The 19,082-nt window shown below is 38.0% G+C and overlaps 1 protein-coding gene across 13 annotated transcripts in view; it reads right to left on the reverse strand.

Annotated features, from left to right (window-relative positions):
- The window catches only part of RASAL2 (RAS protein activator like 2), a 358,056-nt gene that overhangs the window by 35,565 nt on the left and 303,409 nt on the right, over positions 1 to 19,082 (reverse strand). For all 13 annotated transcript variants that reach the window (XM_019426063.2, XM_019426070.2, XM_019426072.2 and 10 more), the window contains 4 exons: positions 11,898 to 12,051; positions 10,056 to 10,154; positions 8,732 to 9,286; positions 5,339 to 5,483 (listed from right to left, as the gene is read on the reverse strand). In XM_019426063.2, coding sequence (XP_019281608.1) covers positions 5,339 to 5,483; positions 8,732 to 9,286; positions 10,056 to 10,154; positions 11,898 to 12,051 — 953 coding nt within the window. The remainder of the gene's footprint in view (positions 1 to 5,338; positions 5,484 to 8,731; positions 9,287 to 10,055; positions 10,155 to 11,897; positions 12,052 to 19,082) is intronic.

A 19,082-nucleotide genomic window follows, 5' to 3' on the forward strand; every position in this document is an offset into this window, starting at 1 on the left:
CTAGATGGCCAACAGACACATGAAAAGATGCCCAACATCACTTATCATCAGGGAAATACAAATCAAAACCACACTGAGATACCACTTCACACCCGTCCGAATGGCTAACATTAACAACTCAGGCAACAACAGATGCTGGCGAGGATGTGGAGAAACGGGAACCCTCTTGCACTGTTGGTGGGAATACAAACTGGTGCAGCCGCTCTGGAAAACAGTGTGGAGGTTCCTTAAAAAATGAAAATAGATCTACCCTATGACCCAGCAATAGCACTGCTAGGAATTTACCTGAAGGATACAGGAGTGCTGATGCATAGGGGCATATGTACCCCAATGTTTATAGCAGTGCTTTCAACAGTAGCCAAATTCTGGAAAGAGCCTAAATGTCCATCAACTGATGAAAGGATAAAGATGACGTGGTTTAGCTGTACAATGGAATACTACTTGGCAATGAGAAAGAATGAAATCCTGCCATTTGCAGCAACATGGATGGAACTGGAGAGTATTATGTTAAGTGAGGTAAGTCAGTCAGAGAAAGACAGATATCATATGTTTTCACTCATATGTGGAACTTGAGAAACTTAACGGAAGACCATGGGGGAAGGGAAGGGGAAAAAAATAGTTTCAAACAGAGAGGGTGGGAGGCAAGCCATAAGAGACTCTTAAATACAGAGAACAATCTGACAGTTGGGAGGTGGGAGAGAGGGGAAAATGGGTGATGGGCATTGAAGAGGGCACTTGTTGGGATGAGCACTGAGTGTTTTACGTAAGTGTTGAATCACGGGAATCTACCCCCAAAACCAAGAGCACACTATATACACTGTATGTTAGCCAAGTTGACAATAAATTATATTAAAAAAGAGCAGCTAAATTTAAAACTAAGTCATCAATGTCAAATATTCCACATAAAAGTTGGCCCACCTCTAAATTTATACCATTAATATTCTGTTTAGTGAGTTCTTTGAGGCTATATCTAGTTTAGGGAAACAATATTAATATTAATGAATCATTGATAAACTTTAAGAATTATTTTTTACTCTCCAAGAAAAGAGCCAAATAAATAATACAAGGGTCCAGAAGTAAATCAGTTGTCTAGGGGTGCCTGGGTGGCTCAGTTGGTTGAGCGTTTGATCCTCAGTTTCAGCTCAGGTCATGATCTCACATTTCATGAGTTCGAGCCCCGCATCGGGCCCTAAGCTGACATCACGGAGCCTGCTTGGGTTTCTCTCTCCTCTGTCTCTGCCCCTCCCCTGCTTGTGCTGTCTCTGTCTCTCTCAAAGTAAATAAACTTAAAACAAAATTTATATAAATCAATTGTCTAAAGATTTTTTTTACCTGATTATGATATATTTAAAGTCCTCCCAAACTGAGAAAATTATTTTCACCTTTGAAACTATAACCTGTCTGATAATGTGGAAAACACCACACTGAAAGGCAAACCTTTTATAGATCTGCACCTAGAAGCTGCTTACCTGATCAAAAATTATTGAGATAGATTCAGTAATCCATTTGCATTTGCTCACTTGTCTTTGAAAAAGATCAGAGCCAAAGGGGTACTTACTACACTGTTTAAATGTGACTTTGTACCTAGAACGTTCTATGGTGTATTTTCTATGTAAATCATTAACTCATTACTATCTAGCATCCAAATTGTGTATAAATAAGTCAGTAGGTATGGTCATATCATTGCTAAAATAAAATTTGCCTCTGTCACCAAGGGTGGAAATCAGGGGCTTTTCTGTATCTCATAGATGGTATTTCTGTGTGTCACAGGGTATCAACATGCAATCTGATTTTAGTCAGAAAGGTAACAGGTGTTAACAGGTGGAAGCTTTAAGTCAAGTCTAACTGAGCCACCTCAGTTATGTCTGTGCAGTACATAATAATGCCTTAATCAAGATAAATACATATTGTATAACATGACTGGTAACTTTTAACTAAGTTTTCTGAGAATTCTTCAGGCAGTCTGGAAAGAACATCTATTTTTTTGCCCAAAGGGTATGAAATATAACTGAACTTTAATTATTCTGAGTGCTCAGCTGTCCTTATTAATTTAATTTTTTGGTTTACGGAGACTTCACTGTGAAGCCTTTTTCTTTGATACTTACTGAAGGATTAGAGGCTCCTACCATAGTAAGTACAGTCTTGTATGACAAAAATAATTCAATCTTTATAAGGTAACTGAAAATATTTTGCAGTTCTTCAGGATTACTATTTGAAAATTCACTTATTACTATATCAAACCATATAAAATAAGTCTGAATTTACACTGGCTCCAAGACATACTCTGTAAGTTGTTTTCAAAAGGAAGTTTCTGTTATAAAAGTAAAATATAGCAGAAAAATCGGCCATTGAGAGTCTAAGATATAAAGGCTAACTAGAACTGTGGGCAGTTAAGTGGGAAGAAGACAGGAGAATCTCTGCCCTGAAGAAGCTTACCAATTAATTTTGTTTACGCGCTTGGAAGCGGCAGCCATTTTCACTACCCTGGTCCTTGCTCTTGGAATAGAGATCTTTGTGGGGTTATGTGAATTTGTTCCCATGCTCACTGAATTTTCATGTCTCATTTAGCCCATCAACTAATTATTCACAATCCTATCAAAGTACTTGCATCTACTTTTCACTTTGGAAATTATTTATTTGGAAATCCTGTATAGTACACTGAATGGCAGAATACAGATATTTGATTTTTAAGAGGTAGGTGGTCTACACATAATTTACCCCTATGTCCATATAATGGAGACTACGTATGGTTGAGATGCTTCATCATTGCCTTTTATAAGGCAATACAAATCACTGAAGGAAGCCATGAGATATACTTTCTGATATGACTGTAAAAAACTCTTTATGTGAGACTATGAATCTCTGTAACTTTCGTATCAATGAAAATCCATATTCACTATTCTTGTAAATTCCCACTAGATCTTAAACTAAAGCACATAACTTAGAGAAAAAAATACGAAGACAGGATGCAGGAAGAGAAATAATTTACTTCTGCAGAGTAGGAACTAATGGCTACTATAGTGAGTCTACTTCTTGTAAGCACAATGGTCCTATTTCTTGAGCAGTCATTCACATGTTACCCTGTACAACCCAGTTCCTGTCCTCCTGATGGCAGTCCCAGCCACCACTAGTGAAGTTACCGAATGCAATAGCCATTTTTTCTTTCTTAACCTCTACCTTCCTCAATCTCTTGAGGATGTTGATGCTTTCATTTCTTTTGGTGTCTAGGACTCAGGATTTTCCTGGTTTTCCTGCTTTGTGTGCATGTGCGCACGCGTGCTTTTTCTTTGTGATCACTTTCCTGATTCCTCCTCTTCCTTCCATCTATATCACAAGCCTAGGTGCACTGTAAGACCTGTCTCTGGCCCAGTCTCTTTCTGCTCTTGTAATCTTGTAGCTTCATTTATCCCTCCACATGGGTAACTCGGTCCTAAATTTCCAGGAGACACCTAGGCAAATGTCTTGAGATTTCTTACCTAGAACCCCTGGGGATTTCCTATTAGAACTTCAAATTGAATACCCATGAAGTGGAAATATCATTTTCCATCTTTCAAGCCTACTACTTCTGTGTTCTTTACCTCTGTTGAGAACCTCATCATCCTTCTCGTAACCAAGGCCCAATAGTCATTGTAATAACTGGTCTCCACCCCCAACCCTGGCATATTCTCACAAGCTGAAGTTGCCAGGTCCCATCAGCTCAACTTCTTGAATATTTCTCAGATCCACCTTACCTCTTACTCTTGGTGATCACATCAATCAGAGGCTCTTGGCTTCTTACCCTCCTTCTTACAATGGCTTCTTCACTGGTCTCTGTTTTCAGTTGCTTTCTTCACCAACCCATTTTAATCACTTTGTTAAAGTGATTCTATTGAAAACAGCCTGCTCAAAACCTGCAGTGGCTCACCAGTGATGACTGTTAAAATCTAAACCCCTCAGCTTGGCATTCAACGCTCTCAACAATTTGGTTCTAATTGTTTTTCTTCTTTGTTGTTGTTGACTTGTCTTTTTCATTTCATTTTTTAGCTAATTGCTTTTATTTCATACGTGCCTGGCTCTCTCATACTGCTATGCCTTTTTATCAGTATGGTTCTTTCCCTATGCCAATCCCTACCACTTCCCTTGTCCAATATCTGTTTTTATTTAACCTTTCTGCCTTTCAAGCTACACACACATTGTTTATGTATCTTACATGGGAAATTCCATAATCCCATCAGCTAGAATAATTTCTTTAATTCTTTGAAAAAGCACAGGATCTCTCGCACTCTCTCTCTCTCTCTCTTTGGCTATAGGGATACCTTATCTTTCTTATCTCCCTATCTTATAAAATCCTTGAGGGCAAAAATCTATCCATTCATTCAACATAACTGTCTAACCTTCATAATCACATGTGACTACTGAGCACTTGAAATGTGGCTAGTGCAAACTGGAATGTGTAATAAATGCAAAATACACACTAAAGTTTAAAGAGCTAGTATGAAAAAAAGTAAAATACCTCACTAGTAACTTTTATTTTGATAGCTTGTTAAATAGTATTTGGATATAATGGGTTAACTATAATATCAATAAAATTAATTTTGCCTGTTTCTCCTTACTCTTTTAAAAACACTGTGACCACTAAGAAATTTAAATTACATACGACTCACATTATGTTTCCATACGATGGTGCTGCTCTACATTCTGTGGGAAGTACTGGGGATATGGAGATAAAAGAAATTGTTCTTCAAGAAACTCACATCTGCCTTATCATGATGTATATCACCCAGCCCAGTGCCTTACTCTAGAGGTTAACAGCTTGAATTTCAAGACCAGATCTGGAATTCTAGGTGAGTAGCCTAGTCAGCAAGAACTACTGACTGGGCAAAATTTAGTAATTGTTAAAAATTCTGGAGATCTTGAAGGCAAAACTTGGGAGCTGTGGGAACTGGTAAGAGTTTTTTCACTTTCAATGCATGATAACAAATGTTAACACTTTCAAGAATTACATAACCTATTTATATCATAATGTAAATAACCAACACTTTGGGGGAAACGGGTGCCCCCAGATCTAGTAGTGACATTACTCATAGTGTGTATCTCAGCATCAGGAACTTGAGCGTCTGGAAGTAGCAGCATATACTGATGGGCTTTCTCTTTCTGTACATTGATTGTAATAAACCAACGTGCAATAAACCAGGACTACTGGTGAGTAGTGCAGAGGCTTACAGCTGAAACTCAAACTTTAACACTCTAGTCAGCTAGGATTTAGTAACCTGCTGAATTTGAGTTCAATCTGTTTGTCCTCCGAGGGTGAAAAAACAAAATTGAAAGGCAAAGAAAGCAATGTTTTGCTTCTCCATACCCAATGCGTCATGAAGATACTGTTGTCCCACCAACTTGAGGTATTCCTCAATGGATTTGGTGGCAATGGTGTTCTCTCTGAAGATCAAGACATCATGCTCTCCACAGCGATCCACCTCAGACATCACCAAGTCGGTCAGAAAATCCTGGTGGAATAATGTTCAGTCAGGCACAAAGCAACCGAATAAATAATATATGTTAGAAGAAACCGATGAAATATCAGACATCCTGGAAATGCTGCTTTAACACTAAAGGTGCCTGATTCATTTGTAAGAAAAAGAGTCAGCCAGGGTAAAAGCTTAGGTACCACCAGCTCTAAGTTTAAAATTCCTTCAAAGGTTTTCCATTACACTTTAGATAAAGACCATACTTTTGCATGTGGCCTAAGAGTCTCTACATTTTCTGGCTTCTGTCTGCCTTCCCAACCTCCTCGTATACCCTTCTCTGCATTCTGTCCCAGTTTCAATGGGCTTTTTTTTTTTTTTTAGGCATTGAATATATCAAGACCTTTTTAACACAAGATGCATTTACCACAAAGCTTCTGGAAATGCTGTTCTCAGTTCTGCTTCACTCCCACACTTGTTCCTGCCCCCAGGGGCATGGAGGTAATTCCTCAAATCCTTTGGATCCTAGTGTGTACATAATTTCCTCAATGAAGCCTTCTCTGACCAGCATCAGTCAGGTCCTGTATTCCCCATTCTTGTAGTGCCTATGTCTTTTTTTTCCCTCTGTACTTCTGACTGTAATCACACATTTATTTCTGTAAGTACTCAATTATTATCTGTTTTCCCCAGAAGACTATAAACCCCATGAGGCCAAAGACAGTGTGTATTTTTAGTCATCTCTAGATTTTCAGCATTTAATAGTTTCTGGTACATATTAGGTGTTCAATATATAATAGTTACAAATTGGTCCACAGTGTCAACACGGAATTTCTTAAACTTAGCACTTCAAAACTCATTTTCTAGGCTGATTACCTACCTATCTACCTACTTACCTACCTACCTACCTATCTCTATCCATCCATCCATCCATCCATCCATCCATCCAGGAAAAAGGCATAAAGAGAAATAAAGCCCTTAAGAAATAACTGCTCCTTTTCCCAACAGTCCTAAAAATTAACTTGATGGGGGCACCTGAGTGGCTCAGTCCATTAAGCATCTATCTGACTCTTGATTTCGTCTCAGGTCATGAGCTCACAGTTTGTGAGATCGAGCCCCATGTCGGGCTCTGCGCTGATAGCGCAGAGGCTGCTTGGGATTCTCTTTCTTCTTCTGTCTCTGCCCCTCCCTCTCTCTCTCTCTCAAAATAAGTAAATAAACTAAAAAAAAATTAACTTGATGTAAAATTCAATGTTTACTGTTGTTCAGTTTAAATGTAACAACATCATGTATTTGTGATATATATGTATATATACATACAATGGATGTAATATATCCATTGTATATTTCAAAGTCTCCAAAACCAAAAACAAAGGAAATATGCTGACTTACTTTTATTTTAAATTTAAGCATTTTGAACATTAATGGGATTTACTCTGGGGAAGCTAAACAAAGTGAGGGGTCACTATTAAAACTCATATACTAAGGAACAGGTGGAAAGTTATCGGGGTGAAGGTAACTTTCTTTATCTTGATTGTTGTGGTTTCCCGGGGTACATAATATGCAAAACTCATTGTATTTTCCACTTAAAATGGGTGTATTATATGTAAACTGTATCTCAATAAGGTTGTTGAAAAATATCCTACATACATATCCTTGAACCTCAAGTAATAGAAGAGCAGAATGAACAAATCCATACAATTTCAAAGATGAGACTCAAAATTTCAATGACACCTGACCCCAAACCTATAAGCTATTTGTAACACTAGAAAACTTAAAATTATTATCACAAAATTCAACTACAAAAATGATAATCAGTAGGAAGTCAGTTAGATAAGGGACTATTAATTGGATACATGGATATATTCTGATTTATATCAAGAAATCTTAAAAGTATTTAATTTTATTGTTTGGTTCTAAATAAATTATTCTAGCTGTGAAATCTTCTACATCTAAAATACGGTTTTACCATAATCCATTTGCAGACAACATAATGGAGACTCAGGCTAGTGAATATGGCTCATAGAGATGGTAATTATCATAGTTCAGGCTGATCACAGAGTCTATCAGTTGGGTGGGTTTCTTCATATAATTAGTATATTCCTTTTTTTTTCATCTTCCTCAATTTTTACTTCTATCCAGGATGAAGTTAGATAAAACTATCATGAAACATGGAATGCTACTTGGCAATGAGAGAGAATGAAATATGACCTTTTGTAGCAACGTGGATAGAACTGGAGAGTGTTATGCTAAGTGAAATAAGTCATACAGAGAACGACAGATACCATATGTTTTCACTCTTATGCGGATCCTGAGAAACTTAACAGAAGACCATGGGGGAGGGAAAGGAAAAAAAAAGGAGGGAGAGAGCCAAACCATAAGAGACTCTTAAAAGCTGAGAATAAACTGAGGGTTGATGGGGGGTGGAAGGGAGGAGAGGGTGGGTGATGGGCATTGAGGAGGGCACCTATTGGGATGAGCACTGGGTGTTGTATGGAAACCAATTTGACAATAAATTTCATATTAAAAAAAAACTGTCATCAAACAGCTACCAGTTAAATAATATCCCTTGGAAATACCAAGGGATTTTAATTCCATGAAGACTCTTGCTGATGCCCACTATGCTTCTGGAATTCCTACTTCTGTGACTAGGGAATAGAGTCATCAGTTAATCTTAACTTAAAACATAGTTAGGTGGGGTGCCTGGGTGGCTCAGTTGGTTAAGCATCTGACTTTGGCTTAGGTCATGATCTTGCAATTCATGAGTTTGAGCCCCACGTCGGGGTCTGTTCTGACAGCTCAGAGCCTGGAGCCTACTTCGGATCCTGTGTCTCCCTCTCTCTCTGCCTCTTCCTCGCTCGCACTTTGTACCTCTCTCTCTCAAAAATAAATAAACATTAAAAAAAATATATAGTGAGGAGCAAAACCATCATACAGCACACTCTGGAACTAAAGATAATCTTGAACACACTGTGAGATTAGCACACCAATTCTACCATTTATTCTGTCAGATAATAAGGAGCTAGCCCTGGTATCTATGTTTCGCACAAATGGATTTTAAATAAATATCTGTTGGTGTCTCCATGTTACTTCTTTGTTTTATAATCCCCATCTTTTCTGCATGTGACAACTACTAATAGGTTTCCTTCCTACTTTTTTATTTTTTTATTTTTTTTACTGATAGCAAAGCATACTTCTCCAATTTGAATCTCTATACCAAACATAGTATGGTTATTTGTTCATAAAATGTAGGGAAGAGATTTTGGGTAATGTAACCCTCCTTTTCCACTTACCTTGGCTCTGCCGGTACTTTGAAGAATGTGTACTAAGGCACAAGCCAACTCCTCTTTATTTCTCACACTAATTACTGGTTCAAGGACAGAACACAGCATGGTGTAGTTGCTGGTGACAAATTCTGCAAATTCTTTGTATTGCTCCATAGGCAGAATGGTGATAGTTTGGAACCGCGATTTAATCCGAATAGAAGGTCCGCCTGTCTTTCCTTTGTTGGGCGTAGGGGTACTCACTGGGTACCACTTTTCTACAAACTGGCGACCAGTCACACTGGCAGTGGGAATGTTGACTAGCCCGACATAATTATTCTTGTCTTTTTTTTTCTTTTTTTCCACATCTTTATAAATGTGAACTGTGATGCTATGAAGAGGTGGAAGGCTGTAGAATTCAAAATGTTCGCCCCAGAAAATATTATCTGCTTTGGTCTTGCTGGTTGTACGAGCAAAGAGGGTATCATCAAGGCACAGTTCACAGAAATATTTCTTTTTAGGGGCAAGGTCCTTGGCTTCAATGATCCATAAACGAAGAACATTTTCAGCTCGTCTGCAATTGTCCTATAAAAAAATAACGAGTTCGAGTTTGAAAGCTGAAATCCCAGAAGAACAACATTTTCCTTTACAGGAGGTGATACTGACTATATACTTTATTAAGGGTGGTCATTAAATAATGAAAGGGATTGCTATCTCTTTGTTCAGGATAATAGCAAACTCTAAACAAGAAGATATCAGAATCTTAGCCTTACGTACTCAATTTACTTGGGTTAAAAAAATATCATGTGAGTTCTAATATAGCCAGCCTAGTGGCAACTGGCCTAGTTTCTGCAAATAAAAAAAGAAGCAGTTCAGAAACTAGTGTTCTAGTCCCATTTCTGTCGTGCACCAGCTTCGGACATGGGCATGTCACATAACTTCAGAGTCGTTTTTTTTTTTAATGTTTATTTATTTTTGAGAGAGAGAGAGACAGAGCATGAGAGGGGATGGGGCAGAGAGAGAGGGAGACACAGAATCTGAAGCAGGCTCCAGGCTCTGATGTCAGCACAAAGCCCGACGTGCGGCTTGAACTCACAAATAGTGAGATCATGACCTGAGCCGAAATCAGACACTTAACCGACTGAGCCACCCAAGCGCCCCAACTTCGGAGTCTTCTTACCCATATTGGTAAAATCACAATAATATCTGCAATAAGATTATTTTGAGTATAGCATGCGTAAAAGTAAATGTGCTTTAAAAGCACTATAAAAATTAAGGTATGATTGCTGCATTTACCTTCTACCAACTTACTGATTACAGTTATACATTTTTAGACACTCAAAGCCACTATTACCTTATTTGGTTGAACTGTCCTACGAAGGTTTTCCATCCACTTATCTCTCTCTGAAGCGGAGTTACAGCTGAAGCATTTACTTCCACTTAAGTAGGTAACCTTCAACATAAAAGATTAGAGAAAAGGAAACATAGGGCTTGCGGGCTGTATTTTCATCATTCTATCATTTAAAAGTTTAGGAATATGCTATGAACCCAAATCATAATTCAGAAAACAGAAATGATATTTGGTAGTTCTGCGATGTCTATATTCTACACCTACATCTGCTTTTTGTTCTCATATGTAGGTAGCATCCATATGCATTTCCAGGTAGGAGAACAAAGGCCATTGAGAATTTAGGTCAGGAACTTAAAACTGGCCTTCAGTTCAGAAATATCAAAATTAAAAACCTTCAGGCCACATCTTCAACACTTGTCAACAAATATGCTCGATTCTGAGTTAACAAAACGATAGCTGAAAACACAAGAGAGCCTCTAAAACAGCTTGTCAAATCTCTCAGGACTGCCTTCACTATAATATTACAAAACAGGTACTAAGTGAAAGTAAAAAGAGTTAGCACTGTTGAATTACTGTCTTTGGAACCCATTTCTTACTGACCACTGTTATCATTTTCCTTTAAAAATGAACTATGCTATCTATATACCTCAGCACCTAACACTGGGCCTGGTATACTGAGTTCCACAAATACAAAAAAATTCAATTGACTTCTGTAAAAAAGAACACCAATAAATGACCTGTTCAAATTGTTGAAGTGTGCTCACATATTAACTCAATCTAAGGTTATAACCCAGTGAAATCAGATCAGATTATGTGTACTGTTCAATATGGTAGTGAGCACCTGAAATGTAGCTAGTCCAAAATGAGATGTACTGTAAATGTAAAAAACACATCAGCTTTTGAAGACTTAACTTTAAAAAAAAAAGATGTAAAAAAGCTTATTGATAATTTTATATTAGTGACATGTTAAAACGATGATATTTGGGCTTAATAAAATTTTGGATTACATATTTGGCTTGCATTATATTTCGTTGGGCTAGGGCAGGTCCAAAAGAACAGGAATCAAACACCTTTCAACTTCCATGCCATCTATCATAAGATTCATCACTAGTTACTTAGTAAGTTCATGTTAATTAATCAAATCGTAACCCTAACAATTATACACACACACACACACACACACACACACACAGAGTTTTAAATTTTAAATTGCAAATGGCCAACAGTTTAGTTTAGGAGGGATTTTACATTTAGTTTGGGAGGGACAAATTACCTTATACAAAGTGATAGTCATAATTTGCTGGTGAAGGGCAATTAATTTATCCATTCAAGAATTTAGGCACCTGCAATGTGCCAGGGACTGGGCTATATGCAGGGGATTATAAAAATAAATAAGACATAGTCTCAGATCTCAAACCAACCATATTATGGTCAGAAAATTATGGTCTTGGTCAATCTCCTCAAAGAATCACTCAAGTTGGGGGCTTACATTTTTAGGAGAAAGATAACATACTGGGTGATATCTTTATCAAAGACTGAAAAATTAAAATACTAGCTTAGTTATTGTTAGGCTTGTGACCTCTGCCAAGAATATACTAAGATCGCATTTATTTTGAAGGCAGACTAGGCCAAAAGGAATGAGAAGCCATAATTAATAACTTAAATGACCAATGTAATTAGATTAATAGATTCCCAACCTTTTTCCTATAAGTAGGTAATTTTCAGCAACTGAGAGTCACTTAATGATGATCAAATCATCAATACCATAGTAATGAAATCACAAAATTACTGGAGAGAAAATCCGTTTGGTGTTTAATCACTCTTCCTTCTTTCTATGCTTTTTACCTCAAAGCAGAAATCTTGTCCAAGGATGCTACTATGCAGTGGTTTCACTGACACGGGCTCTCCTCTGCCAAGATCCAGACACTCAACTGCACTGCAAGGGCTCAGCAAGGACTCATGGGAACGTGACTCTTTCAGTTTAGGCAGACCACGAGCCCTAAAAGTAGAAAAAGATATTTTAGATAGCGTACTACATGGCCAACAGGAAAATGAAAGATGAATGCGTGGGAGGTGAAAACGAATGCATAAATGCTTCAGGGAAAAATAAATAAGCAGCAATGGACAGTTAATCCACAATAATAATAGTAACCATATTCACATGGCACATATCAGCCACATATACATTTGGGTGTGCACACACATACACACTTGTTTTTCAATTAAGCACAAAAACATACTGTAATTTCATACCATTATCGAGGGAGTTCAAGAAGCTCCACTACCCACGTTGTTTTTATTCTCATGCCTATCTTGGAGAAATACATACTACTCAACTGGCTTATGTATTCTTTTTTCATGCAAAAGTATTATCAAAAGACGTGTTTCATTTCTTTTCTTTCTTTCTTCTTCTTCTTCTTCTTTTTTTTTTCCACGCTACAGCTTGAACCTCTTCTATCCTTGACAAAACAGTAGTGGCTGAATCCTCATTCTGTTTCTTGCTGCTTTGGCAGAATAAACACACTCATACACAGTCAAAGCCAAACTTTTCAGCACAAGACCCTGCCTTTCAAAAGATCTGATTTCCATCTCAATATGGAATTCTTTTCTGGCAAGCATTTGGTCATATCCATGCTTTACTGTATAAACATGAATAAAGAATAAAATGCCTTGAAGAAACCTCCCACCCTCAAAAGAAATGTTCAAACACTCATACAGAAGAACAAATCTTTGTCAACACCATTCAGGCATCCTGGCTGATTCTGTTTCTTGGTTGTTTAAAGACGAATGCTGTGAATGATTCTGGCCATGACAGTAGCTAGTCCCTCGCTGCCTTCTCTTTGGAAGAATTAATGAAGTCAAGCAATAAAAGCGAAATATTCTTGGATCCAGAACTGGAAAGCCAAGCAGTTTTACTCAATAATTACAGAATTTATTGACTAAAACACCCAGAACTAAATACATATATTTAAGTAGAAGTAACCCAGTCAAAAAGAAATGCCTGTGTAAAGACATTTGTTTTTGTAAAACAGTAAATAAGGAGCTTTGTTTATTTCCTTGAAATGGCTATGTTAACATTATTCTAACATTGTTTAATCAAACTCCATATAGTAAGAATCATCCTAAGCAGTAAGAATTTGAGTCCATTCTTAGGTCCACACACATAAAAAAAAATAACAACTGCCATTTAATGTTTATAAAGAAAAAAATGTGCTCTGATACTCAGCAGCCTTTCTAAGGTCAAAAAGTCAATATTTATATTTCCCATTGATAAAACGTACACAAAACACGTACAAAAGGGACAAATGCCACTTACTGTTTTGTACATAAAAATATAACAAGGTAACATTTATTTCCTTTTGTTCTATTGGATAAAACAATAACTTATATACTACAAACACAGCCATCAACTATAAATAACTGAAGGCTAAAAAAATTTATTTTAATAGAGTTACCATATAACCATTCCCAGTACATTTCATAGGGAGCCGATTAACAGGATACTGCAACGTTTTTTAAAAACACGTATAAAACAGTAATCCCAGCCCATGTTTCCCAGGAGAAGTTGTTTGGAAGGGAACAGTCTCTCATGCTCTGGGAATGAGCCTCCCGATAGGAGAGATTAAGGTATATTTTAAATAGAAGGCGATATGACAAAAGGCTTGCTTTTATTTTGAAAGCTCTCAAGGAAAATATTCTAAAACATAAACTAATTTTATTTTAAACAAAATAAACGCCTACCTACATGAAGCAATTGTACAGCCACCTGGCAGTGCAACCCCAAATCATAGCGGGGCTACGTGTCACGGTGTAGCAAGTCACTTTCTGAACTATGTCTTCGTTTAGAAGACAAGAACCAACAGGAGAGAGGTTCCCTGCTGCCTTCTGTTACTGATAACATCTCTGGATAAACGCTTTCCAGGTGTCAAGGCTTTCAAGGCTCCAACAGAAGTAGAACAGAAACACAAACAAGGGAACAAGAAGTCATCTTCCCGAACAGGCAGCAGGATAGGTAATATTCCTTCTTCTCTTGCTCAGGCTGCATCCGGCCCCTCAGGTAACACAAACAAGGTTCTGGGCTCCAGGCTGGGCCTGTTGCCATGGTGCTCCACCTATCCGGAGAGTAGGGCTGGGAGGCAGCAGGGAGAGGCTGTGGTTTGAAGGACTCAGGAGCTCGCTCTGCGAATATGACCATCTTAAGACAGAAAGGAAGGAACAGCAACGTCCCTGCTCATTTCCATTAACAGTTTCTCAAAGTCAAAAGCTGTAGGAAAAAAACCATAGGCAACTGTGGGGGCGGAGGAGAATCTCTTAACTCAGGGGCGAATCTCAGCTTTAGCTTGCTTCTCTGTGATTCCCTGCCCTCAGCAGAAGGCATTTGCTACATCCCACCTTGCAAGCACAACCTTCCTCGCACCTCTGTTCTATTTCCTTTGCAGTGTTCACCCTAGTTTAATGTTCCTAGGTATTATCTTATATTAACTTATCTGGATTACACCGTTTTTTTTAAAAGAGAAAATCGGATGAAATTCCTATTCACTGTATTTCCAATGCTAAACGGATTTCATTTCCAAACCCAGGTTTAACTTCCAAATGCAGCCATCAACAGATATTACAACCAAGACGTCTGGAATTAGAATTCAAAACTCCTCCCACTTATTGAAATTTCATCATTAATACTTAGTTCAGAATCCCCTATTGTTCAGCATGTATGTACGTGTGTGCACACCCACACACCCATGAAGTGAACACCAAAGTCACTAGCATGCTCTACATTACTACTCAATAAATAAACAAGCCCTTCCTGTATTGGGAAAAAGTATCTCTGAGAAGAGAGAATTCCCAGGGAAGCAGGATTACAGTAAACAGGAAGGTCAAGCAGCCTGGGAATGGCTTGAGGTTGGGGAGAGGTATTATCTGGGCAGATATTTCTATGTAACAGCATTAGGAACTCAAGTCCCCTCTAAATCATGTTTACCTCCTCCTGTATCTTCATGTGAATTGATTTTGCTTAGATCTGCTTACTAGAGAGTTTTATCAGCTCTGTTTGTATGGCACTACAGTTTACTTTTCTAATGTAAAGTAGAATGTGGATTTATTGAGAGAATAATATGAGTTTAAAACAGTTTTTTCCAGTCCAGTCTGCCAATGACCTTCACCAAGGAACCTAGCCTTGAAAGTGGACCTTGTGAATCCCTTGACTCCTAGGCAGGGTTCTCTTCTCAGCACCTGCACCTCTAACTCCAACCCCCACCATCCCAAACATTATGCAAGAATAATTCAGGGTGCCAATATAATTGTTTCCTGGCTTAATTGGGAAACTGCTTTCCAGAAGCAATTTTACTTCCAATTAAGGAATACCATATTCTTTACATTTTATTTTAAGGCCAGCGGACCACCTTGATTTCTATGTAAATTCCAAGGCCTCTAGCAACATAATAGGTAAGGGTTAAAAATCTAATTGCTTTGCTGATGAAGATTACCTGCTGCTTCTGACCTATTTAAGAGATAAACTACAAGGTAAGACAAGCTTTCCATTTCTCACCACAGCGATTGAGCATTCCAGTGCTGTAACCCACAGCCCTACCTAAAATCAGCCTTTAAAAGACAAAAGTGAAGGGTTGGGGGACGGGGAGCCAATACCCACACCACTGGATACACGGATGGGAAAAAAATGGAGTCAAAGAACTCTGATTAGTGCGATGTTAAGTAAAACACAGCTGGATTTTTCTCAGCTTCACATTCAAAGTCTTTTAAAAGCTGTATTTCCCCCGAAGTGCTATTGGTGCTTGGATGTGCTAGCTCAAATCTGCCACGTGTTTACAGATTCAGTCCCAAATCATCCCGGAAACTTTTAATTAAAAATGCTTATTGCCACACAAAATCCTGCACTCCAGTGCAGGTGAATTTCTGCTGGGCTTGGCAGTTATGATTCCAGACTGCTTCGCTGAATTCTTGAAGAAACAGCTCAGCCATAGGGTGGGTGCGGCCATACACGCTTGCATTCACCAGTATGTACTCCTAAGGCACTTTACCCTGTTTGAGAACAAAATTCAGTATCCCAGGACTCTACCAACAAATGTGCATAGGGTCCAATAAGCTTTTTAAAATTGCAGCTCAGATCTCACTTGGGGAAAAACATTGCTTTACTTGTTCCCTGCATTTTACTGTTTTTCAACCTGGTAGATCTTTGGAAAGAGCAGACCTTTTCCTGTACTATAATTTTAAAGGTTTCCTTCCCTGGATTAAACAACAACAGCAACAACAAAGACATTAGAATTCACTCACCAGAATTTCTACTTGTGGGCTCAAAAAATTGTCCTTCCTGAGAACCCTGACGGCACCAGCTGTACTGGTTTATCTGCTGCAATTAAAGCCAGTCCTTACTGCTTCAATTACTCCCTGATTTTTATGTTAGCTTTAAAAAGTATACCACACAACCACTCATGCAAAAAGCTATTTATGGACACGTAACATATATTGCTGGTCTTTCCTCTCCCTGCTCTCAGCCTCTAAACAGGACGGTCTAATGAGCCCAATTGCTAATGGTAAAATAGGATATTTGTCAGCCTGAGCTGTCATTTAAATTAACCAACTCATGGTAAGGAAGTTTATTATCATAGACAAAAATGACATTCAACCTATTTTGGTACATAGACATGTATACATGCAATGAAAGAAGGCACCAAAGGAAGACAAGATTATAAATATTAAAACATGTTTAGGAGGGCAGGAAACTCAACCAGCGTCTAATATGACAAACACTAGGAACAATCTCTTCAACAAAAATTGTGTCGTATGGTAATATACCTGTTACTTTTTTTTTGTCCTTAAATTGCAAATGGAATAAGATCTACTAGTGCTAATTGAATTAAATATAAGCACAACTATATCAAAATTTTAAAACCCCAAGAAATGATCCAGAGAAAGGGGAACCCTCTTACACGGTTGGTGGGAATGCAAACTGGTGCAGCCACTCTGGAAAAGAGAATAGAGATTCCCCAAAAAGTTAAAAATAGAACTACCCTCCAATCCAGCAATGGCACTACTAGGTATTTATCCAAAGGATACAAAAATACTGATTTGAAGGGATATATGCACCCCAATGTTTATAGCAGCATTATCAACAATAGCCAAATTATGGAAAGAGTCCAAATATCCATCGATTGATGAGTAGATAAAGAACATGTGGTGTATATATATATACAATGGAATATTACTCAGCCATAAGAAGAATGAAATCTTGTCATTTGCAATAACATAGATGGAGCTAGAGTGTATTATGCTAAGCAAAATAAGTCAGTCAGAGAAAGACAAATACTGTATCATTTCACTCATATGTGGAATTTAAGAAACAGATGAACATGGGGAAAAAGAGAGAGGCAAACCATAAAACAGATTCTTAACTATAGAGAAATGATGGTTACCAGAGGGGAAATGGGTGAGTTGGGGGGGGGGGTTGTTAAACAGGTGATGGATATTAAGGAGGGCGCTTGTCGTGTTGAGCACTGGGTGTTTTCTACAAGCTTCAGGTTTCTATGAGACTAGGTGTTTGCTACAGACTGAATGTTTGCGATCTCCACCCAAATTTATGTTGAAATGATAAACTCTAGGGTGATAGTATTTGGAGGTGTGACCTTTGGGAGGTGATTACATAATGAAGGTGGAGCCCTCATGAATGGATTTATAACCTTATGAAATAGACCCAGGACAGATCCACAGCCCATTCCCCCACATGAGGATGCAGTGAAAAGTTGGGACTTTTGAATCAGAAAGCAGGTCCTCACCGGACACTGAATCTGCCAGAGGTTTGATCTTGAACTTCCCAGCCTCCAGAACTGTGAGAAATAAATTTGTTTCTTAGAAACTGCCTAGTCTACGGTGTTCTGTTCTAGCAGCCTGACTGGACTGACACACTGTGACTACTGCAAGACAACATGCAGATCAAGAAAAGGTCCTGAGAAAATAACTCAAGGTATGTGAACACCTAAATCTATAAAACTGACAAAAGAGACTGAAGAATTTAAAAGACTGAAGGGAAACCGGAAGAGTCAAGCATCATAAAAGCCCAGGGAAGAGAGCTCCCAAGAAGGGTGGACTGTCCATTACTGCAGATCGGTGTGTTAAAATATTAATAGTAGCCACTGGATATATGGACTGAGAGATAATTGAGACTTCGGTAAGAGTGATTTCAGCCACGAGGACAAAAATGAGATTGCCGTGATAATGAATGGGACGTGAGAGAGTGGAGACTAACTCGTGAAGTCTAACAGTGGAGAGGCGGCAACAGGAAATAGCCAGAGGGAGACATGAGGCTGAAATGTGGTTGAAGGTTGTTTTTTTTTTTTTTCTAATTAATCATTTTCTTCCCCTTAAACAATGAAGAAATAAATGGTAATAAATTCCAAAAGCTCAGAAGGATAGAGGGTGAAGAATATAAATATAGGTACCTTCCTCAATCTCCTGTAGAAAATCCTAACAATTGACAATAATAATAAACTGTAATAAAATATTAATAATTTTTGTGACCCCTTCTAAAAATTTTTATACAAAGACAACCAAATGTATACATGTACATTACACATACACACATATATGTGTATACACACATACACGCACACACACAAATGGGATTCTACCATACTTTTTTTTCCTTAAGAGTGTATTTTGGACTTCTGGCCATATTGGAACACATAGATATAATTTGCCTCTTGTTACTAACCATATGAAATTCCCTTACGTGGGCCTATGGTAGATCAGTAGTCCCTGATGATCAGGTAAGTTTTTTCTTCTTTTCTTTCTTTTTCTCTGACTACCACCCAGTTTCAAAAAGTATCTTAGTATACATATCTTTATGCACATGTGCATGTACTTATGGCTTAAATTTCCAGATGTGAAACTGCTAGATCAGAGAACACACACATTTAAAATTTTGATTCTGGTAAATTATGCTACAGAAAACATGGCATCAACGTAAACTCCTACCAGAGGTGCGTGTTTCTCTACCCTATCACCAAAATGGGATAGGGC

Source organism: Panthera pardus, unplaced genomic scaffold (genome assembly GCF_024362965.1).
Source record: "Panthera pardus isolate Hobbes unplaced genomic scaffold, ASM2436296v1 HiC_scaffold_21, whole genome shotgun sequence".
Taxonomy (NCBI): Eukaryota; Metazoa; Chordata; class Mammalia; order Carnivora; family Felidae; genus Panthera; species Panthera pardus.